Consider the following 24,504-nt stretch of genomic DNA (forward strand, 5'->3'; position numbering starts at 1 on the left):
GGTGCTAGCGGTTTTAGCAGGCCAAAAAGTGGATAAATCCCCAGGCCCGGACGAGATGTATCCCAGGCTGCTGTGGGAGGCAAAGGAGGAGATTGCAGGGGCTCTGACACAAATTTTCAGAACCTCTCTGGACACAGGGGATGTACCAGAGGACTGGAGAACAGCTAATGTAGTACCATTATACAAGAAGGGTAGCAGGGATAAACCAGGGAATTACAGGCCAGTGAGCCTAACACCTGTGGTAGGGAAATTATTGGAAAAAATTCTGAGGGACAAAATTAGCCTCCACTTGGAGAGGCAAGGATTAATCGGGGATAGTCAGCATGGCTTTGTCAAAGGTAAATCATGTCTGACAAATCTGATTGAATTTTTCGAGGGGGTGACTAGGGGGGTGGATGAGGGAAATGCTGTGGATGTGGTTTACATGGACTTCAGTAAAGCTTTTGACAAAGTCCCGCATAGGAGACTGGTCAAGAAGGTAAGAGCCCATGGGATCCAGGGTGCCTTGGCGCATTGGATCCTAAACTGGCTGAGTGGCAGGAGGCAGAGGGTGATGGTCGAAGGTTGCTTTTGTGACTGGAAGCCTGTGTCCAGTGGGGTACCTCGGGGATCGGTGCTGGGTCCCTTGTTGTTTGTGATCTACATAAATGATTTGGATGAGAATGTGAAAGGTATGATCAGTAAGTTCGCAGATGACACGAAAATTGGTGGGGTGGTAAATTGCGAGGAGGAAAGCCTCAGGCTACAGGACGATATAAACGGGTTGGTCAGATGGGCGGAAAAGTGGCAAATGGAATTTAACCCTGAAAAGTGCGAGGTGATGCATTTTGGACGGACAAATAAGGCAAGGGAATACACAATGAGTGGTAGGACCCTCGGAAGTACAGAGGGTCAGAGGGACCTTGGTGTACATGTACATAGATCCCTGAAGGCAGCGGAACAGGTAGATAAGGTGGTTAAAAAGGCATATGGGATACTTGCCTTCATTAGCCGAGGCATAGAATATAAGAGCAGGGAGGTTATGATGGAGCTGTACAAAACGCTGGTGAGGCCACAGCTGGAGTACTGTGTGCAGTTCTGGTCGCCTCACTATAGGAAGGATGTGATTGCTTTGGAGAGGGTGCAGAGAAGATTCACCAGGATGTTACCTGGGATGGAGCGCCTCAGCTATGAAGAAAGACTAAACAGGCTGGGGTTGTTTTCCTTGGAGCAAAGAAGGCTGAGGGGGGACCTGATTGAGGTGTACAAAATGATGAGGGGCATAGATAGGGTAGACAAAGAGGAACTTTTCCCCTTAATAGGGGGGTCAATAACGAGGGGGCATAGATTCAGGGTAAGGGGCAGGAGATTTAGAGGGGATTTGAGGAGGAACTTTTTCACCCAGAGGGTGGTTGGAATGTGGAACTCAATGCCTAAAAGGGTGGCAGAGGCAGGAACCCTCACAACATTCAAGAAGCATTTGGATGAGCACTTGAAATGCCATTGCATACAAGGCTATGGACCAAATGCTGGAAAATGGGATTAGACTGGACAGGGATGGATGGGCGGCGCAGACACGATGGGCCGAAGGGCCTCTTTCTGTGCTGTAAAACTCTATGACCCTATCAAGTCCTTTCACAATCTGAAAGACCTCGATCAGGTCACCTCTTCGCCTACTCTTCTAGAGAGAAGACCACTAGCCTGTTCAATCTTTCCTGATAGGTATAACCCCTCAGTTTTGTTATCATCCTTGTAAATCTTTCCAGCACTGCTTGTGGGCCAGGAGGAGCAGGAGTGCTTCCCAAACCCTCAGCACCCCAAGCTCTCCCCTCAATCCCAACCCAGGATCCAATCACTCCCCTCACCCCACCCCCCCCCACCCTGCGGTCGGAGCCCCCCCTCAGCCTGCGGTCGGAGCCCCCCCTCAGCCTGCGGTCGGAGCCCCCCTCAGCCTGCGGTCGGAGCCCCCCCCCCCCGCCCTGCGGTCGGAGCCCCCCCCCCGCCCTGCGGTCGGAGCCCCCCCCCCCGCCCTGCGGTCGGAGCCCCCCCCCCCGCCCTGCGGTCGGAGCCCCCCCCCCCCGCCCTGCGGTCGGAGCCCCCCCCCCCCGCCCTGCGGTCGGAGCCCCCCCCCCCGCCCTGCGGTCGGAGCCCCCCCCCCGCCCTGCGGTCGGAGCCCCCCCCCCCCGCCCTGCGGTCGGAGCCCCCCCCCCCGCCCTGCGGTCGGAGCCCCCCCCCCCGCCCTGCGGTCGGAGCCCCCCCCCCCGCCCTGCGGTCGGAGCCCCCCCCCCCCGCCCTGCGGTCGGAGCCCCCCCCCCCCGCCCTGCGGTCGGAGCCCCCCCCCCCCCGCCCTGCGGTCGGAGCCCCCCCCCCCCCCCGCCCTGCGGTCGGAGCCCCCCCCCCCCCCGCCCTGCGGTCGGAGCCCCCCCCCCCCCGCCCTGCGGTCGGAGCCCCCCCCCCCCCGCCCTGCGGTCGGAGCCCCCCCCCCCGCCCTGCGGTCGGAGCCCCCCCCCCCCCGCCCTGCGGTCGGAGCCCCCCCCCCCCGCCCTGCGGTCGGAGCCCCCCCCCCCCGCCCTGCGGTCGGAGCCCCCCCCCCCCCCCTCAGCCTGCGGTCGGAGCCCCCCCCCCCCCTTTCCAGGGTGGCGGATCTGGCCTACCTGCTCCGGAGTCCTCCCCGCCCAACTGGCAACCAAGCCTGTCAATCAGGCTGACTTGCGAGCGGGGAACTTGTCAAGGACAAAAGTTAAAACTCCACACCGCCCGTCTGAAGCTCCACGTTGATCCGCCCCTGTTAGTATCCAGGCCTAAGTTTAAAACAATTCAGCAGAGCCAATAACGTACATTTTGTCATGATATTAATGAAGCTGTTGGATTTTTCCCAGGCTGCTACTTTTCATTTATCTCATGCTGTTCTACAATTTAGCAAATTCAGTTTCAGGATGTGATCTAGTGTAGTTCCATGACTGCTATACTAGCACAATGGAAGTAGTTTGTCTATATTCACCTTATTAAAACCTCTCATAATTTTAAACCGTTCTGTCGATCCCCTCTCAACCTTCTCTGCTCCAATGAACAGAGCCCCATTTTATTTAGTCTCTCCTCATAACTAAAGCCTCTCATCCTGAGGATCATCTGAGTGATGCTCCCTCTCCGTGGCCTTGACATCCTTCTTAAAATAAGGCACCAAAACTGGGCACAATATTCTAACTGCAGTCTAACCAATGATTTACATAAGAACATAAGAATTAGGAGCAGGAGTAGGCCATCGGGCCCCTTGAGCCTGCTCCGCCATTCAATAAGGTCATGGCTGATCTTCGACCGCCACTCCACTTTCCCTCCCAATCCACATAGCCCTTGATTCCCCATGAGTCCAAAATTCTATCTCTGCCTTGAATATACTCAAAGATTCAGCATCCACAGGCCTATGGGGTAGAGAATTCCAGATTCACAACCCTCTTGAGTGAAGAAATTTCTCCTCATCTCAGACTTAAATGGCCGACCCCTTATCCTGAGACTATGCCCCCTAGTTCTAGACTCTCCAGTCAGGGGAAACAACCTCTCGGCATCTACCCTGTCAATCCCCCTCAGATTTTCCTATCTTTCAATGAGATCACCTCTCATTCTTCTGAACTCCAGAGATTATAGGCTCATTCTACTCAATCTCTCAATTTGTATGGAGTTCAGCAATCCTGTATTTTATTTTACAACTTGGTCCTTCCAGTTTTAAACATTTCTTCACCTTAAATTTCAGCTCTGATCAGTCTGCCCAATCTACTAACCTCTGTTGTCCTGAAGTCGGTGGCAGTACATTTAATTTATTACAGTTATTACTGATTACAAAGCCACTTACTGTCGCTGCTTATCCTGATTTTGGGGATGAGAAGCAAGGATTGGATGCTGATAATGGAGCTGATTTTTAAGAAGAACTTTCATTTAGGATTCCCCAAAGTGAATTGCTTTTGAGGTGTAGGAAACATAGCAGCCAATTTGTGCACAGCAAGATCCCACTTAGAGCAATGAGATAAATGATCAGTTAATCTCGGCTTCAGTGATGTTTGCTGAGTAATAAATGTTGCCCAGGACACTGGGAGAACCGCGCCCCTCCCCCCCCCCCCCCCCCCAATTCTTGAATAATGCCATGGGATCTCTTATTTCTACCTGAGAGGGTAGAAAGCAAACATAGGAACAGGAGCAGGCCATTCAGCCCCTCGAGTCTGTTCCACAATTCAATAAGACCATGGCTGATCTGTACCTCAACTCCATTTACCTGCCTTTTGATCCATAGCCCTTGACACCCTTACATAACGAGAAAAATAGAGGTAAACGAATACGATTTGGTTGGGATTACGGAAACGTGGCTCAAGGATGGCCAAGACTGGGAACTCAACATCCAGGGTTATTCGATATTCAGGAAAGATAGGCAAAAAGGAAAGGGAGGTGGGGTAGCATTACTGGTTAAAGAAGGGATTAATACAATTGTAATGAAGGATATTAGCTCTGATGAGGTGGAATCTGTATGGGTAGAATTGAGAAATACTAAGGGGGAAAAAACGTTCGTGTGAGTGGTATATAGACCTCCAAACAGTAAGGCGGAGGTTGGGAAATTAAATTAAAGAAGCATGCAATAAGGGCACAGCAGTCATCATGGGTGACTTTAATCTACATATAGATTGGGCCAACCAAATTAGTAACAATACTGTGGAGGAGGAATTCCTGGAGTGTATATGGAATGGTTTCCTGGACCAATATGTTGAGGAACCAACTGGAGATCAGGCCAACTGGGTATTATGTAATGAGAAAAGATTAATTAGCAATCTTGTTGTGTGAGGCCCCTAGGGGTGGAGCGATCATAATATGATCGAATTCTTCATTAAGATGGAGAATGAAGTAGTTGACTCGGAGACTAGGGTCCTCAATTTAAATACAGGAAACTACGATGGTCTGAGGAGCGAGTTGGGTAGGATTGATTGGGGAATGGCACTCAAATGGTTGACGGTGGATAGGCAATGGCAAACATTCAAAGACCGAATGGATGAGCTACAGAATTTGTTCATCCCAGTTTGGCATAAAAATAAAACAAAAAAGGTGACTCAACCGTGGCTAACAAGGGAAATTAGGGATAGCATAAGATCCAAGGAGAGGACATATAAATTGGCCAGAAAAAGCAATAATCCTGAGGATTGGGAACAGTTTAGGATTCAACAAAGGAGGACAAAGGGATTAATTAAGAAAGGGAAAATAGAATATGAGAGTAAGCTTGTAGGGAACATAAAAACTGACTGTAAAAGCTTTTATAGATATGTGAAGAGAAAAAGATTGGTGAAGTCAAGCGTAGGTCCCTTGCAGTCAGAATCAGGGGAATTTATAATGGGGAACAAAGAAATGGCAGACCAACTAAATACATATTTTGGTTCTGTCTTCACAAAGGAGGACACAAATAACCTCCCAGAGATGCCAGGGAACATAGGGCCTGATGAAAGGGTGGAACTGAAAGAAATCAGTATTTGTAAGGAAATGGTGTTAGGAAAATTGATGGGACTGAAGGCCTATAAATCCCCAGGGCCTGATAATCTACATCCCAGGGTACTTAAGGAAGTGGCCCTAGAAATAGTAGATACATTGCTGGTCATCTTTCAGAACTCAATAGACTCTGGAACAGTACCCATGGATTGGAGGGTAGCTAATGTTACCCCACTATTCAAAAAAGGTGGCAGAGAAAAAGTGGGGAATTAAAAGCCTGACATCGGTAGTGGGGAAAATGCTACAGTCCATTCTAAAAGATGTAATAGCAGAGCACTTGGAAAGCAGTGACAGGATCGGACAAAGTCAACATGGATTTACAAAAGGTAAATCATGCTTGACTAATCTACTGGAATTTTTTGAGGATGTAACTGGTAAAATAGATAAGGGAGAACCAGTGGATGTGGTGTATTTGGACTTTCAGAAGGCTTTCGATAAGGTCCCACATAAGAGCAAAATTAAGGCACATGGGATTGGGGGCAAGGTATTGACTTGGATAGAGAACTGGTTGGCGGACAGAAAGCAAAGAGTTGGAATAAACGGGTCGTTTTCCAAGTGGCAGGCAGTGACTAGTTGGGTACCCCAAGGATCGGTCCTAGGACCCCAGCTGTTCACAATATATATTAATGACCTGGACGAGGGAATTGGATGTAATATCTCCAGATTTGCAGATGACACAAAGCTGGGTGGGAGGGTATGCTGTGAGGAGGGTGTCGTGAAACTCCAGTACGATTTGGACAGGTTGGGTGATTGGGCAGAAACATGGCAAATGCACTATAATGTGGATAAATGTGAGGTTATCCACTTTGGTGGCAAAAACAGGAAGGCAGATTATTATCTGCATGGCAATAGATTGGGAGAAGGGGAAGTGCCTTAGAGATATCTTTAATTGGGGATAGTAAATTAATTTAAATTAAGTAAAGGGAAGGTCATGCCAGGTGAGCCCAGCCCCGTGATATGCTCCTCTTGCTCTATGTGGGAATTCAGGGACCCCGGTGCCCCTGATGACCACGTGTGCCAGAGATGCATCCATCTGCAGCTACTAGCAGACCGCATTGAGGCACTGGAGCTGCGGGTGGATGGGTTGTTGAGCATTCACGATGCTGAGAGGTTCGTGGATAACACGTTTAGTGAGTTGGTCACACCGCAGGGAAGGGCTGCACAGGAAGATAGGAAATGGGTGACCACCAGGCGGAGCAATAGAAGCAGGCAGGTAGTGCAGGAGACCCCTGTGACCATTCCCCTCTCAAACAGGTATACCGATTTGGATACTGTTGAGGGGGATGACTCACCAGGGGAAGGCAGCAGCAGCCAACTTCCTGGCACTGGGGGTGCTCCTGCTGCCCAGGAAGGGGGGAAAAAGAGTGGGAGAGCAATAGTGGTAGGGGATTCTATAGTAAGGGGAACAGATAGGCGTTTCTGTGGCCGTAGACGTGAATCCAGGATGGTTTGTTGCCTCCCTGGTGCCAGGGTCAAGGATATCACTGAGCGGCTGCAGGGCATTCTGGAGGGGGAGGGTGAACAGCCAGAGGTCGTGGTCCACATTGGTACCAACGACATAGGTAAAAAGAGGGATGAGGCAAGAATTTAGGGAGCTAGGTGAAGGATTAAAGAGCAGGACCTCAAAGGTTGTAATCTCTGGATTACTCCCGGTGCCACGTGCTAGTGAGTATAGGAATGGGAAGATAGAACAGATGAATGCGTGGCTAAAGGGATGGTGCAGGGGGGAGGGCTTTAGTTTCCTGGATCACTGGGTCTGCTTCTGGGAAAGGTGGGACTTGTACAAGTCGGATGGTTTACACCTGAACCAGAGGGGAACCAATATCCTTGCGGGGAGGTTTGCTAGCACTGCTGGGGGGGGTTTAAACTAACTTGGCAGGGGGGTGGGGTACAGAGTGGAGCTATAGCAGGGGGTGATTTACAGCCAAATACAGAGGAAAAAACAAGGCAGAGCAAATATGTGAAGGCAAAAGGGAACATGGCAGGGCTGGAAGGCATTTATTTTAATGCAAGGAGTCTTCCAAATAAGGTGGATGAACTGAAGTTGTTGTTGAACACATGGGAGTACGATATTGTTATCACGGAGACATGGTTGAGGGAGGGTCAGGACTGGCAGCTCAATATTCCAGGGTATAGAATCTTCAGGCGAGACAGAGGGGGGTGTAAAAGGGGAGGGGGTGTTGCAATATTAATTAAGGAATCAATTACTGCTGTAAGGAGGGATGATATATTAGCGGGTTCCTCTAATGAGGCCATATGGGTAGAACTTAAAAACAAAAAGGGGGCAAGCACTTTGCTGGGAGTGTACTACAGGCCCCCAAACAGTCAGGGGGAGATAGAGGAACAGATATGTAGGCAAATCTCAGAAAAGTGCGAAAATAATAGGGTAATAGTGGGGGATTTCAACTTCCCCAATATTAATTGGGATAGTCAGAGTGTGAAAGGCTTAGAGGGTGCAGAATTCTTAAAGTGCATCCAGGAGAGCTTTTTGAGCCAACATGTAGAAAGTCCGACAAGAGAGGGGGCGATACTGGACCTAATTCTGGGGAATGTAGCCGGGCAAGTGGTGGAAGTGTCAGTAGGAGAGCATTTTGGCGACAGTGACCATAATTCGGTGAGATTTAAGGTGGTCATGGAAAAAGACAAAGACGGCCCGGAAATAAGGGTTCTAAATTGGGGAAAGGCCGATTTTAATATGATAAGGCAGGATCTGGCCAAAGTGGACTGGGAGCAGCTACTTATAGGAAAATCCACATCAAAACAGTGGGAGACTTTCAGAAGGGAAATAGAGAGAGTACAACGCCAACATGTTCCTGTAAAGGTCAAGGGGGGGACCAACAAGCAAAGGGAACCTTGGATGACAAGGGATATACAAAAATGCATTAGAAATAAAAGGGGGGCTTTTGGCAGTTACAAAAGACTAAAGACGGAAGAAGCCCTAGAGGAGTATAAAAAGTGCAGGGGCATACTTAAAAAAGAAATTAGGAGGGCGAGGAGGGGCCATGAAATAACACTGGCGAGCAAAATAAAGGAAAATCCTAAGATGTTTTATAAGTATATTAAGGGCAAGAGGATAACCAGGGAAAGGGTAGGGACCAAAGTGGCAATCTGTGTGTAGAGCCAGATGATGTAGGCGGGGTTTTAAATGAATTTTTTGCATCTGTGTTCACTATGGAGAGAGACGATGCAGACATAGAAATCGGGCAAGGGGACTGTGACATACTTGAACATATTAGCATCGAGAGGGAGGAGGTACTAACGGTTTTAGCAGGCCAAAAAGTGGATAAATCCCCAGGCCCGGACGAGATGTATCCCAGGCTGCTGTGGGAGGCAAAGGAGGAGATTGCAGGGGCTCTGACACAAATTTTCAGAACCTCTCTGGCCACAGGGGATGTACCAGAGGACTGGAGAACAGCTAATGTAGTACCATTATACAAGAAGGGTAGCAGGGATAAACCAGGGAATTACAGGCCAGTGAGCCTAACACCTGTGGTAGGGAAATTATTGGAAAAAATTCTGAGGGACAAAATTAGTCTCCACTTGGAGAGGCAAGGATTAATCGGGGATAGTCAGCATAGCTTTGTCAAGGGTAAATCATGTCTGACAAATCTGATTGAATTTTTCGAGGGGGTGACTAGGGGGGTGGATGAGGGAAATGCTGTGGATGTGGTTTACATGGACTTCAGTAAAGCTTTTGACAAAGTCCCGCATAGGAGACTGGTCAAGAAGGTAAGAGCCCATGGAATCCAGGGTGCCTTGGCGCGTTGGATCCTAAATTGGCTGAGTGGCAGGAGGCAGCGGGTGATGGTCGAAGGTTGCTTTTGTGACTGGAAGCCTGTGTCCAGTGGGGTACCTCAGGGATCGGTGCTGGGTCCCTTGTTGTTTGTGATCTACATAAATGATTTGGATGAGAATGTGAAAGGTATGATCAGTAAGTTCGCAGATGACACGAAAATTGGTGGGGTGGTAAATTGCGAGGAGGAAAGCCTCAGGCTACAGGACGATATAAACGGGTTGGTCAGATGGGCGGAAAAGTGGCAAATGGAATTTAACCCTGAAAAGTGCGAGGTGATGCATTTTGGACGGACAAATAAGGCAAGGGAATACACAATGATTGGTAGGACCCTAGGAAGCACAGAGGGTCAGAGGGACCTTGGTGTACATGTACATAGATCCCTGAAGGCAGCGGAACAGGGAGATAAGGTGGTTAAAAAGGCATATGGGATACTTGCCTTCATTAGCCGAGGCATAGAATATAAGAGCAGGGAGGTTATGATGGAGCTGTACAAAACGCTGGTGAGGCCACAGCTGGAGTACTGTGTGCAGTTCTGGTCGCCTCACTATAGGAAGGATGTGATTGCTTTGGAGAGGGTACAGAGAAGATTCACCAGGATGTTACCTGGGATGGAGCACCTCAGCTATGAAGAAAGACTAAACAGGCTGGGGTTGTTTTCCTTGGAGCAAAGAAGGCTGAGGGGGGACCTGATTGAGGTGTACAAAATGATGAGGGGCATAGATAGGGTAGATAAAGAGCAACTTTTCCCCTTTGTAGAGGGGTCAATAACAAGGGGGCATAGATTCAGGGTAAGGGGCAGGAGATTTAGAGGGGATTTGAGGAGCAACTTTTTCACCCAGAGGATGGTTGGAATCTGGAACTCACTGCCTGAAAGTGTGGTAGAGGCAGGAACCCTCAACATTCAAGAAGCATTTGGATGAGCACTTGAAATGCCATTGCATACAAGGCTATGGACCAAATGCTGGAAAATGGGATTAGACTGGACAGGGTTGCATGGGCGGCGCAGACACGATGGGCCGAAGGGCCTCTTTCTGTGCTGTAAAACTCTATGGCCTAGAAATTGAGTTTTGGCTTAGCCAGGGCTTTAGCGCCGGAAGTTAGTGCCGGCGCTAAGTCCCCCTGCGCACGCCAAAAATTCAGCAGGGCCGCGCCCAAACGGCTGCCGGCGCTACTGAAGGGTCTTTGCGGCGGTAAATCGGCGCTAACTGCCGTTTCGCGCCGCAATTCCGGTGCTGCGGCACCCGATGCGGTGCGGCAGGCTCGGGAAGTGCAGGCCTCCTCCTTCCCTTAAGGAGGAGCTGCCTGCACCCGGCCGCGGCCCGCGAAAATCTTTTTAAAAATGAGCCCGGCACCTCGGACAAGTGCCGGGCTTGCTTCTGTTCCGGGGTGGGTGGGGGGGGAAGTCCGGGGAGGGAGCTGCGGCCAGGCGGCCGGCGGGAAAGCGGCCGGCCGCCGCGGGGCCTTTAATGCGCCGGCGCAAAGACTTGTAAGACTCTGTTGCCAGAGTCTTAGTTGCGGCTGCCACGGGCGAGGCGGCCGCAACTGAATTTCGGCGCTGGGGCCCGTCGGCATGGCAACCGGGACGCTGCGCACACCGATGACGTCATCGGTGCCGGCGCAGCGCTACCGGTCTACCGCGGCGGAAGGGCCCCAGGCAATTTCGGCGCCGGCGCCAATTGCAGCGCTAGGCCCTCTAGCGCCGCAAAATCGGCGCTAAGGGCACTCAATTTCTAGGCCTATGACTCTATGACCAGTCGCTGAAGGTAAGCATGCAGGTGCAGCAGGCGGTTAAGAAGGCAAGTGGTATGTTGGCCTTCGTAGCAAGAGGGTTCGAGTACAGGAACAAGGATGTCTTGCTACAGTTGTACAGGGCCTTGGTGAGACCGCACCTTGAGTATTGTGTGCAGTTTTGGTCGCCTTACCTGAGGAAGGACGTTCTTGCCATGGAAGGAGTGCAGCGAAGATTCACCAGGCTGATACCTGGGATGGCAGGAATGACGTATGAGGAGAGAGTGTGTCGATTGGGCTTATACTCACTGGAGTTTAGAAGATTGAGAAGGGATCTCATTGAAACCTATAAAATTCAGTCAGGCCTGGACAGACTAGATGCAGGAAGGATGTTTCTGATGGCCGGGAAGTCCAGAACCAGGGGTCATAGTCTAAGAATAAGGGGTAAGCCATTTAGGACTGAAATGAGGAGGAATTTCTTCACCCAGAGAGTGGTGAACCTGTGGCATTCTCTGCCACAGAGGGCGGTGGAGGCCAGTTCATTAAATATATTCAAGACGGAGTTGGATATATTTCTTAAGGCTAAAGGGATCAAGGGATATGAGGTGAAGGCAGGGACAGGGTACTGAATTTGGATGATCAGCCATGATCTCATTGAATGGAGGAGCAGGCTCGAAGGGCCGAATGGCCTACTCCTGCTCCTATCTTCTATGTTTCTATCTTAAAGCACAGAAGGCCATTTGGCCTATCGTGCCTGTGCCGTCTTTGTAAGAGCAATCCAATTAGTCCCACTCCCCAGCATCTGCGACAGGTAGATTGGTGAGGATGAGGCCAAGTAGGTTTTTTCCTCGTGTTGGTTCTCTCACCACCTGTCGCAGGCCCAGACTGGCAGTTATGTCCTTCAGGACTCGGCCAGCTCGGTCAGTAGTGGTGCTACCGAGCCACTCTTGGTGATGGACATTGAAGTCTCCCACCCAGAGTACATTCTGTGCCCTTGCTACCCTCAGTGCTTCTTCCAAGTGGTGTTCGACATGGAGGAGTACTGATTCATCAGCTGAGGGAGGGCGGTAGGTGGTAATCAGCAGGAGGTTTCCTTGCCCATGCTTGACCTGAAGCCATGAGACTTCATGGGGTCCGGAGTCCATGTTGAGGACTCCCAGGGCCACTCCTTCCCAACTGTATACCACTGTGCCGCCACCCCTGGTGGGTCTATCCTGCCGGTGGGACAGGACATACCCAGGGATGGTGATGGAGGAGTTTGGGACATTGGCTGAAAGGTATGATTCTGTGAGTATGGCTATGTCAGGCTGTTGCTTGACTAGTCTGTGGGACAGCTCTCCCAATTTTGGCACAAGTCCCCAGATGTTAGTGAGGAGGACTTTGCAGGATCGACTGGGCTGGGTGTGCTGCTGTCGTGTCCGTAGACGGTGCCGAGCTTGATGCCGGATGGTCCGTCCGGTTTTATTCTTATTGTTTCTCATAGTGGTTTGTTACAACTGAGTGGCTGGCTCGGCCATTTCAGAGGGCAGTTAAGAGTCAATCACATTGCTGTGGGTCTGGAGTCACAAATAGGCCAGACCAGGTAACGACGGCAGATTTCCTTCCCTAAAGGATATTAGTGAACCAGATGGGTTTTTACAACAATCCGATAGTTTCATGGTCACCATGACTGATACTAGCTTTTAAATTCCAGATTTATTTAATTAACTGAATTTAAATTCCCTAGCTGCTGTAGTGGGATTTGAACTCACGTCTCTGGATCATTAGTCCAGGCCTCTGGATTACTAGCCCAGTGACATAACTACTATGCTACCATTCCCTTATTGTTCCCATTTCTTTTTATAAAAAATCAAAAATCATGTGTTAAATTTTTTAAGATTTTTGGGGGACTGTGGCATTTTCACTTCCCTGCAAAAATTAAAATTCCATATTTGAACCCTCCAACATTTAAATCGGACGTCACAATTCTTCCACGGAACTATTACAAATAGTTTGTAAAATTGATGGAGTTTTAAAGTCTGATGTTGAGTGCTGGGCTTGTGTCGAAGGACCAGCCTGAGACTCACTGCCGGCATTTTTTGGCAAAGCGGCTGCTGTCTGGGCAGCAGTGTTCTCACTAGCAGGTCTCGGTAAAAATGTCTGGCTTTTCCCTCGCTTTCTTCAGTCTGCATTTTATACATTTGCACAAAGAACCATTTGCTCTGAACCCACGCTTCTAGAGCAGAACATTCCTACCTGGCCATGACCGTGAGAGTGTTCATCTCCTGCAATCAAGGCACACTGACTGCACTACGTAAGAGCTGAAAGCCAATCAAATGAAATTCTCCCTCCGCCCCCACCCCCCCACCGCTGCACATTATTGCGCGCTCTTTGCAGCCGCTCATGCTTTGGCCATTGGGCCTCGCCCCCTGCTCCAGCGGAACAGATTCCAGGGGCTCAGTAGCCTGCTCCTGTTCCTAAGTTCCTGTGTTCCACTGTGTGTGGCCTGTGAGTTTGATTGCATGGGATCTTGCAAATCGCTGTGCGGCCGCGCACCTTAGAGGGAACGTTGATTGTATCCCCCTGTTTTGGAGATAGCTTCTCTCTATCCTATCAAATACTTTTATCATATTAAACACTTCAATTCGATCATCCACAACCTTTTACTATCAAGGGAATGATGTCATAATTTAACCCCCGATATCATTCTGGTGAATCTGGCTAAGGCTAATGTATCCTTCCCAAGCTGTGTCCCCTGATCTGGAATGCAGTACCCTCTGACCAGACTCTCTGCAGTTGGAATTTGTATTCCAGTCCCCTTGAGATAAAGATCAACATTCCATTAGCCTTTTTGTATCTGTGCACTAGCTTTTAGTGAATTATGTACATAGATACCCAAATCCCTCGGCTCCTCCACAGTTTCTAGTCTCTCCCCATTTAGAAAATATTCCCACTTGTCTTTCTTGGATCCAGAGTGGATGACCTCTCACTTCCACACATTGAAATCCATCTGCCATAGTTTTCCCCACTCACTTAATTTTTTTTATTCGCTCCTGGGATGTGGGCGTCACTGGCAAGGCCAGCATTTATTGCCAATCCCTAGTTGCCCTTGAGAAGGTGGTGGTGAGCCGCCACCTTCAACTGCTGCAGCCTGTGTGGTGAAGGTACTCCCACAGTGCTGTTAGGGAGGAAGTTCCAGGATTTTGACCCAGCGACGATGAAGGATCAGCGATATACTTCCAAGTCAGGATGATGCGTTACTTGGAGGTGGTGGTGTTCTCATGCGCCTGCTGCCCGTGTCCTTCTAGATGGAAGAGGTCGCGGGTTTGGGAGGTGCTGTTGAAGAAGCCTTGGCGAGTTGCTGCAGTGCATCTTGTAGATGGTACACACTGCAGCTGCGGTACGCCAGTGGTGGAGGGACTGAATGTTTAAGGTGGTAGATGGGGTGCCAATCAAGCGGGCTGCTTTGTCTTGGATGGTGTTGAGCTTCTTGAGTGTTGTTGGAGCTGCACTCATCCAGGCAAGTGGAGAATATTCCAACACACTCCTGACTTATGCCTTGTAGATGGTGGAAAGGCTTTGGAGAGTCAGGAGGTGAAACACTCGCTGCAGAATACCTAGCCTCTGATCTGCTCTTGTTGCCACAGTATTTATGTGGCTGGTCCAGTTACGTTTCTGGTCAATGGTGACCCCCCAGGATGTTGATGGTGGGGGATTCGGCGATGGTAATGCTGTTGAATGTCAAGGGTCGGTGGTTAGACTCTCGCTTGTTGGAGATAGGCATTGCCTGGCACTTGTGGCGAGAATGTTACCTGCCACTTATCAGCCCAAGCCTGAATGTCGTCCAGGTCTTGCTGCATGCGGGCATGGACTGCTTCAATATCTGAGGAGTTGCGAATGGAACTGAACACTGCAATCATCAGCGAACATCCCCACTTCTGACCTTATAATGGAGGGAAGGTCATTGATGAAGCAGCTGAAGATGGTTGGGCCTGTCTATGTCTCTTTGTATCTTCCTGCTCGCAGCTACATAACGTACTGTGACTCCTAACTTAGTGTCAATGCAAACTTGGATATACAACTCTCTACTTCTTCATCCAAATGACTGATATATGTGGTGAATAGCTGAGGCCCCGGTACAGATCCCTGGGTGACACATCCCACAGTGCATTCCCTCTATCCCCACTTTCTGTCCTCTGTCTCCCAATCAATTACCAACCCATGCCACAAGGTTACCTCCAATTCTGTCGCTTTTATTTTTGCTATTAATCTCTTGTGTGGAACCTTATCAAATGCCTTCTGGAAGTCCATATCGACGACTTCCATAGACAGTCCCTTATCCACCATATGAGTGACCCCCTCATTAACTAGATTAGTCAAACATGACCAACCCTGCACAAATCCATGCTGACTCTTTGATCAGGTTATACTTGACCAAGTGCTCAGTCACTCTGTCCCTGATTATAGATTCCAGTCGTTTTTCCACAACTGATGTTAAACTGACAGGTCTAATTTCTTGGTTTTCTCCCTCCCCACTTGTTTCTTTTAATACCCTGGGGTGGAAATCATCAGGTCTATCTTAAGTCCTATTATTTTCTCCATTGCTATTTTCTTTTGCTTATATTAAATCCACTAAGTTTCTCTGCTTGACTTATTTTTAGGTTGGCTTGTACCACTGGTATTTTATCCTCTTCCTCTACAGTGAAAACATAGTTTTCTCATTTAACTAATCTGCCATCTCCTTATTACCCACTAGCTGGAGTACCCGGCATTGCCGAGGGAAATGAAGAAACCTCTGCAACTCCAAGTGTGGTTAGGAGAGAGTGAGAGAGAGGGAGGGGGGGAAGGAGAGAGAGAGAGAGAGAGAACCCTCTGCCATGTTTGCAGATTTGAGATGCCACTCTGTTGCTGGGCAGATTTGAGATGCCACTCTCTTGCTGGGCAGATTTGAGATGCCACTCCCTGTTGCTGGGCAGACGGCAGGCGGCAGGATTAGGACCCGCCCAGACACGCCATGAAACGCCCCCCGTGACGCACCGCGCTTCCCCCGTAGGACTGGTCAACCATCACGTCACTCAACGCTAATGAGCGGAATTTGTCCGTTTTTTTAACATTTTCTGTATACTGTCCGAGCAATTTTTGTCTGACCATCTTTTAGTGGCATGTACTGGTTTTGTATTGTACAAAATAATTCTTTGAATACTTCCCACTGTCTGTAGGTTTACCCATTAACAGTTTAGCCTAGTTTACTGGAGACAATTAATTTCTCAGCCCTTCAGAGTTGCCTTACTTAAATTTAGAGCCTTGGTTTGTGACTCTCTCAAACCTAATAACAAATCCAACCATATTATGGTCACTGTTCACAAGACGTTCCCTTCCCATCAGATTGTTAACTAATTCTGGTTTGTTACTCAGCACTAAATGCAATCTGGCCTGTTCCCTTGTCGGTTCTAAACAGATTGTTCTGGAAAACTGTCCCAAATATATTCTAGAAATTCATTGCCTTTACTACCTGAGCAGTTCTGCTTCTCCAAGTCTGCGTAAAAATTAAAATCTCCCATTCTAATCACGTCGTTTCTGCTACAGGCTTCCCTGATCTCCGTATTTATACACCTCCCCACCCCACTACATCACTACTGTCGGGAAGTCTGCAGACAACCCCCACCAGAGATTTGCACCCTTTGCCGTTCCTTACTTCTACCCATAGTGTTTCCACTGCCTGGTCACCCTCACTGAATTCCTTTCTTTCTACTACTGTAATTGTGTCTGATATCAATATTGCACCTCCACCTTTCCCAATTTTCATGTCGTTTCTAACGTTCCTATAACCTGGAATATTTAACTCTCAACCATGTCCAGCTTGTAGTCAGGTCTCTGTAAGGGCCACTACGTGTTTTAATATCTCACCTGAAAGACAACACCTCTGACGGTGTAGCACTCCCTCAGTACTGCCCCGCCGACAGTGCAGCACTCCCTCAGTACGCCCCCTCCGACAGTGCAGCGATCCCTCAGTACGCCCCCTCCAACAGTGCAGCGATCCCTCAGTATGGCCCCTCTGACAGTGCAGCGATCCCTCAGTACGGCCCCTCTGACAGTGCAACGCTCCCTCAGTAGTGCCCCTCCGACGGTGCAGCAGCCCCTCTGACAGTGCTGTTAAGTCTGTGTGTTATAGTGAGAATTACTACACAGACCACAAGAGTAAATTTTAACAGGTCTTTACTAGTCGAAGGTCTGGGCTGAACCGCCCAATAAATCATTACACAGCACTTATATATTACAGTATACAGCAGCCAAGATAAAGTAGTGCAACTCTTAAAATAGTTCTCTTAAAGGTGGAACGGTTACATACACCACAATCCTCCCTTTTTAGCTTAACAGTATATATTCCCCATTAAACATAACATATATACACAACTTCATGTAAAAACAGTTCACAGATTCAGTCTCTGAGGAGGCCTCCTGACTCGGTCCGGATAACGCCTCGGTGGTGTAGTAGTTTTCGGTGGTGTAGTAGGTTCTCGTTGCTGGGGTGACTCATCTAATAGTCCTTCACTGGACTTAACAGCTTGAACTTTCGTAACTTCAGAACCAGCATTGCTGACTTCTAAAGGCTCGAGTACCTTGGGAAGTTTTTCTACTTCCAGACTGATTTGGCTCAGTTCGGAGGGACCACGTGCGTGACCTGGTAGGGGTGATAATGGTTCAGATGAGTCATCATCTTCTGCTTCTTCTCTATTGTCTTCTATTTCCTCCATCACTTCAGCTTTTGCCTCTGCCACCAATTCCCTGAGTGGCTTATTACTGCTGACACTGCTCACAAAAGGGTGCTCTTCTTAGCTTTCAACTGATCGATGAATTTGACATATTCCCGTTCTTGCTCAGCTTTGATTCGCTTGGCCTCATCGCGCAGACGGTTTGTGTGTTCCTGATCCATTTTCTCAATCAGCTGCTTCTGCTGTCTTCCCAGATTCTCCAACTCTGTTAAAGAACTTTTTCTTTGCATTCATTTCTTGCTCAAAACAGCGAATCATTTGTTCTAATTGCTGTTGTAGTTTGAAATTGAGTTGAGTTTGAGCCCGGTGTTCCTCAGAAATGTGCATGTCTGTAGACTGGACAGACTCAGAATTCTCTGTCAAACTATGTTGTTGTTGTTCAGTGGAATTCTGTTCTGATACTTTGTTCTCTTCTGAAGCATTTATGCACTCCTTCGTTTTTCCATCATTAGTCTGCAAGTCCATTTTAGACTTGTCTTTTGCACATGGGCTGGTCTTACCATCATCAGTTCCAGAGTCTGAGCTGATTGTCTTCACCGAGTTCTCACTCTCTGCTTTATCACTGTCACTGCTGCATATGCCCTCATCCAATATTCTGGACAATCGTTCAGGTTTGACATCTTTTTTTTTCCGGAATCTACCGTTACTGCTTTTAGGAAGTGCCAGTCCATATTTATTTTCCTGATCCACTCCCGTCCCAGAAGTGGTGGACCTCCCTCAGGTAGTACATATATGTCCATTCCTTGGTGTTCTTTGCCCTTGTGTACCACCTTGACTTTTATCTTTCCGATGGGGTATACTCTTTGCCCCGTGTATGTCTGCAATACTACCTCCGTATCCCGTAGGGGAATATGTGTGAATAACCTTTTGTAATCTTGCTTATTCATGACCGTCAACGCCGATCCGGTGTCCAATTCCATCTTCACTTGGACTCCTGCTATCTGCAGTGTGACCCAGATAGTTTGTAGGTCAGCTTCCTTACTCACATTGTGAATTCTCAGACTACCCAGTTCCTTGCTGTTGGAGTCTGAATCCGAATTCTGTTCATCCGAACTCTTCTCAGCCACCTTATGTACCTTTCTGCACTTTTCCTGCGGTGACTTTTTGTTGCTGGTCTTCTTTCCTGACCGGCATACTTTAGCTATGTGACCAAGCTTGCCACATTTTCTACATTCCTGGTTTTTAAACCAGCATTGGTTCTGATCGTGTGTTGTCTTTCCACAACGATAACATTTCATTGTACCCAAAGCCATTTGATCTACGCTGAGTACCGCTGCCTTCAGCTGCATTTCCGCAGTGCCTCTCGCTGCGGCTTCGTGCGATGCTGCAATAATGACAGCCTTATCAAGTGTAAGATCATTCTCTTCAAGCAGCCGCTTTTGTGTTCCTTCTTTCGACAATCCACACACGAATTTGTCTCTCAGTGCCTCTGTCAGTCTTTCCCCAAACTGACAGTATTTCGCTAGCTTACGCAGTTCAATTAAATACTCCGCGTTGCTTTCCTCTTTCAGTTGCATTCTCACATAAAATTTAAATCGTTCCGCTAACATCAGCGGTGTGGGGTTCAAATGATTTCTCAGGACAGCAACAATATTAGCGAAAGCCTGATCCGCCGGTTTAGCTGGTGATAGAAGATGCTTCACCAGCCCGTATGTCTTCGCACCCATTGAGTTTAGTAAGGTTAGTGCTTTATCTTCATTTGATATTTTATTTGCCTTACAATATATCTCTATGCGTTCTACATACGTGGCCCAATCTTCAACATCGGGATCGAAATCGTTGATGTTACCACGCTTAGGCATCCTCGCAATCTTCTTGAGAAACAAAAAGAAATTTTTCTTTTTTTTCAAAATGGCGGTTTCCCGCGCTTGTCTTCTTCCCCCGCCTACGAAAATGGCGGCTTCCCACGTTTGCCTTTCTCCCCCGCTGGCTGTAATGGCGATTGCCGTATTGCTGCGTTCGCCCTCCCCAGCGGTTCTCAAATCGTGCCTCCCAGCCCCTCTTGCAGTCCGGTCCTTTCCCTCCCGGCTGCGGCTGAGTTCTCCGCGTTTTTTTTAAATTTTCTCCCGCGCCTTACGCTGTCCCGGTCGCTGCGCCTCGCGGCCTCGGTAGCTGCCCGGCCTTTTTCACCGGTCACGGTCGAGCTCTCTCTCGACGCTGTTGCGTCTCCCAGCCCGCTTGCAGCCCGGTCTTTTGCACCGGCTGCGTTTGCATTCACCGCGGCTCCCGTGCCTTACGCTGGCCCAGTCTCAGCGCCTCTGGCCCCGACTTCTGTCCGGCTCTTTTCCCCGGCCGTGGTCGAGTTCTCTGCCCTTATATCCTCCGTTTTTCCCTCCCCTACTTCACAGCCAACGTGGCCGACTTGCTGCTCGTCGCTGATCGGCTTACCCACCACCGTGATAGAAGGGATGATCACTGCCTGTTGCTGATGGAAGGCTTTGTGTCAGAATTCTTCCTTTGCTCTGCAGACCCGAGTCTTTTCTCAGCAGAATGATGAGGGCGGATGCCACTTCTCGACGCCCGTTAAACTGCCTTGGATGTATCTCTGCCGCAGGGTAAGATCGTACTCGTCGCCACTGTTAAGTCTGTGTGTTATAGTGAGAATTACTACACAGACCACGAGTAAATTTTAACAGGTCTTTACTAGTCGAAGGTCCGGGCTGAACCGCCCAATAAATCATTACACAGCACCGGTATTACAGTATACAGCAGCCAAGATAAAGTAGTGCAACTCTTAAAATAGTTCTCTTAAAGGTGGAACGGTTACATACACCACAAGTGCAGCGCTCCCTCGGTACTGCCCCTCTGATAGTGCATTGTTCCCTCAGGACTGTGTCTCTGAGAGTGCAGCTTACCTCTACTGCCCTGCCTTGCCACCCCCGGAAGACCAGGTGCTCACTCTGTCCACCTCCGATGTAAGGGGTGCTCTACGCGGAGTGAACACACATAAGGCTGCTGGACCTGACAGCATCCCTGGACGGGTACTCAAAGAATGTGCTGATCAGCTGGCTGATGTCTTCACCGCCATCTTCAATCTGTCACTGGCCCAGGCAGTAGTCCCTACATGCTTCAAGACAGCCACCATTATTCCTGTGCCAAAGCAAACGGCTGTGACGTGTCTGAATGACTATCGACCTGTCGCACTCACACCCATCATAATGAAGTATTTCGAGAGACTGGTCCTGGCTCACATCAAAGCCAGTGTTCCCGCCTCTCTTGACCAACACCAGTTTGCCTATCGCGCAAACAGATCAACGGAGGATGCAATCACAACTGCTCTTCATTCTGCACTGAAACACTTAGACGGTAAAGAGACCTACATCAGAATGCTGTTCATAGACTACAGCTCAGCATTCAACACCAACGTCCCCAACAAGCTGGCCACCAAACTCCACACTCTTGGCCTGAATACTTCCCTTTGCAACTGGACCCTGGACTTCCTAACTAACAGACCCCAGTCTGTCAAATTAGGTAACCACACCTTCCCCCCCACCCCCCCGACCCTGAACACGGGGGCCCACAAGGTTGTGTGCTGAGCCCCCTCCTCTACTCCCTCTTCACCCACGACTGTGTGGCTGTTCATGGTTCCAAAACCATCATCAAGTTTGCGGATGATACCATGGTGGTAGGCCAGATCACCAATGACAACGAGGAGGTCCAGTACCTCGTGAAGTGGTGCGTCGACAACAACCTGGCCCTTAACATCAAGAAAACCAAGGAAATCATTGTGGACTTCAGGAAGTCTAAAGGCGGAAGACACACCCCATCCACATCCAAGGGGCTGTGGTGGAAAGGGTGGGCAGCTTTAAGTTCCTCGGAGTCCACATCACGGAAGACCTCTCCTGGTCCCTCAATACCTCCTCTTTGGTGAAGAAGGCCCAGCAGCGCCTATATTTCCTAAGGAGGCTGAAGGGATGCAACCTGTCACCCTGGATCCTCTCTAACTTTTACCGCTGCACAATAGAGAGCATCCTGACGAACTGTATCACAGTGTGGTATAGCAGCTGTACCTCCTATGACCGGAAAGCCCTGCAGCGGGTAGTCAAAACTGCCCAACGCATTACCGGCTACCGACCATTGAGAACATCTACCAAAAACGCTGTTTACGGAGGTCACTGACCATCATCAAAGACCCTACCCACCCCAGCCACAGTTTGTTCGCCCCCCTGCCATCTGGGAGACGCTACAGATGCATTCGCACCCGCACGACCAGATTTAGGAACAGCTTCTTTCCCAGGGCTGTCATCCTACTGAACTCTGCTAATAAACTCTAAAGCCTGCACATCTGTTAATGCACTTTATTATGTTTATGTTACAAGCCAAATGTATGTTAAATGTTTTAATCAAAATGTACACTCTCTGGAGCCGCAAGCTTACATTTTGTTGTACTGCACTTGTGCACTAACAATGACAATAGAGTTGTTTATGATGATTATGATTATTGTGTGTATGAGGGCGAGAGAGCAGGACCAGCTCATGATGTTGATTTTTTTCTGTGTACAGTAAACTGCTGACTAGCCACTGATGATGTCTTCTGTTTCCTCACAGAGAGTTACTGCAGGCTGATGACCAGGCACAGAAGGAGCATTCACACCCTGCCCACTTTGGGCTCAAGAAATACTGTCTGCGGGAATGCATGTGTGAAGTGGAAGGGCAGGTTTCCTGCCCAGGTCTGATACCTTTACCTAAGGAAATGACTGGGAAGTATCGGGCTGCCCTGCGAGCAGGGACTGCTGTGTAAATAAAGCTTTCAGCAAGAATGAATTTGTTTAATCTTGGAAGTACTGAGGGGAGGGGTTGGGGGGGAAAGAGAAGGTCAAGAACACACACACACACACACACACACTCATGGACATGGACACACACGGACCCCACACACTGACGCGCGCACACACGGATTGCACGGACACACCCACGGGGACGGACACACACATGGACACGCATGGTCCCCGGACACACACACTGACAAACACGGACACGCGCACACGCACGAACACACACGGCCCCCACGGACAAATGCGGACCCAGACCCCACACACCGACACACTGACCCCACACACACGGGCCCCACACGGACACGGAAAAACACACGGACCCCCTCCCCACACACATACAGGTCAGAAATGGGGATGTTTGCTGATGACTGCACAGTATTCACAATTCCTCAGATAATGAAGCAGTCCATGCCTGCATGCAACAAGACATTCAGGCTTGGGCTGATAAGTGGCAGGTAAAATTCGCGCCACACAAGGGCCAGGTAATGACCATCTCCAACAAGTGAGAGTCTAACCACCATCCTGACTTAGAAGTATATTGCCGATCCTTCATTGTCACTGGGTCAAAATCCTGGAACTCCCTCCCTAACAGCACTGTGGGAGTACCTTCACCACACGGACTGCAGCGGTTCAAGGAGGCGGCTCACCACCACCTTCTCAAGGGCAACTAGAGATGGGCAATAAATGCCGGCCTTGCCAGCAACGCCCACATCCCATAAGCAAATTAAAAAAACACACACTCCACACTAACACACGGACCCCACACACTCATCGAGGGAATAGTTTTTCCTCTCAAAACCCCTCATCATTTGAAAACCTCTATTAGGTCACCTCTTCACCTTCTCTGTTCCAAGTTCTAACTCTTCCAACCTCTCCTCGTAACTGAAGTCCCTCATCCCTGGTAACATCCTAGTAAACCTCCTCTGTAGCCTTTCTAAGGCCTTTACATCTTTCCTGAAGTGTGGTGCCCAGAACTGTCCACAGTACTCCAGCTGAGGCCTAACCAGTGATTTATAAAGTTCTGGCATCATTTTTGCTTTTATATTCTATTCCTCTATTTATAAACCCACATGCTTTTTAACCACCTCATCAACTTGCCCTGCCACCTTTAAGGATTTGTGGATATGGACACCAAGGTCTCTCTGCTCATCTACACTTTTCAAAATCGTGCCATTTATAGTATACTGTCTTTCCATACTAGTCCTCCCAAAGTGCATCATGTTGCGTCCGTGTATAATAAGACACAGACTGCGGAGAACGGTACAACAGGTGTTTACTCAACGTGGCTCACACTGCAACTGAACTGTACAGATTACTACTCAGTGTTATATACAGGTGTGGTCACTGCCGGTACTGCAGTATACATGAGCTGTAAAACATAGCTCCCCCCCTTAAAGGTTACAATTCCTCCCCTTTTAGATTAATAGTACCATAACACTCATTTAACAATTAAATATCAAACTAATTACAATTAACACTTTTAACATGCAACATTAGCTGAAAATAATCTCTTTATATATTCAGTCTTTGGGGAGGCTTCCTGATCCTTTCTGGATAGCGCCTGTCCCGAGTGTCTTGCTCTTGGTGCGGAGGCGATTCTGGCCCCCTGTCGTTGGTTGGTTCATCAGCTTCCAATGCTACTGTTTCTGGGGTAGATGCGACCTGTACGTCGGGTTCATCGCCAGGTACGTATAGGCGAGACATGGGGTTGACTTGTTCCTGTGACTCTAGGATCTAGTCAGCATAGCGTCTCACAATGCTCTCCCCAACGTCCACTGTGTACATTAGTGGCCCCTGCCGTGTGCATATCATTCCTGGCTGCCATTTTTCTGTTCGGTAGTCACGGGCCAAGACTGGTTGCCCTACATTGAAGCTCCTTGTTGGCTTCTCATGGATCTGCTGGAATTGCTTACTCTCAACATCTCTTCGTATGTTTGGTCTGAGCAAATCCAGGCGA

At 49.1% G+C, this 24,504-nt stretch overlaps 1 protein-coding gene across 1 annotated transcript in view; it reads left to right on the plus strand.

The window, feature by feature from the left end:
• mrps25 (mitochondrial ribosomal protein S25) overlaps positions 1-22,532 on the plus strand; it is a 142,761-nt gene extending 120,229 nt beyond the window's left edge. Inside the window, exon 4 of the mRNA XM_086001177.1 lies at positions 22,321-22,532. Within this exon, the coding sequence (XP_085857303.1) occupies positions 22,321-22,513 (193 nt within the window). The 3' untranslated portion in view covers positions 22,514-22,532. The remainder of the gene's footprint in view (positions 1-22,320) is intronic.
• Positions 22,533-24,504: the final 1,972 nt, after the last annotated feature.

Source organism: Somniosus microcephalus, chromosome 11, assembly GCF_052327205.1.
Source record: "Somniosus microcephalus isolate GS21.2 chromosome 11, FLI_Smic_1.0, whole genome shotgun sequence".
Lineage (NCBI taxonomy): Eukaryota > Metazoa > Chordata > Chondrichthyes > Squaliformes > Somniosidae > Somniosus > Somniosus microcephalus.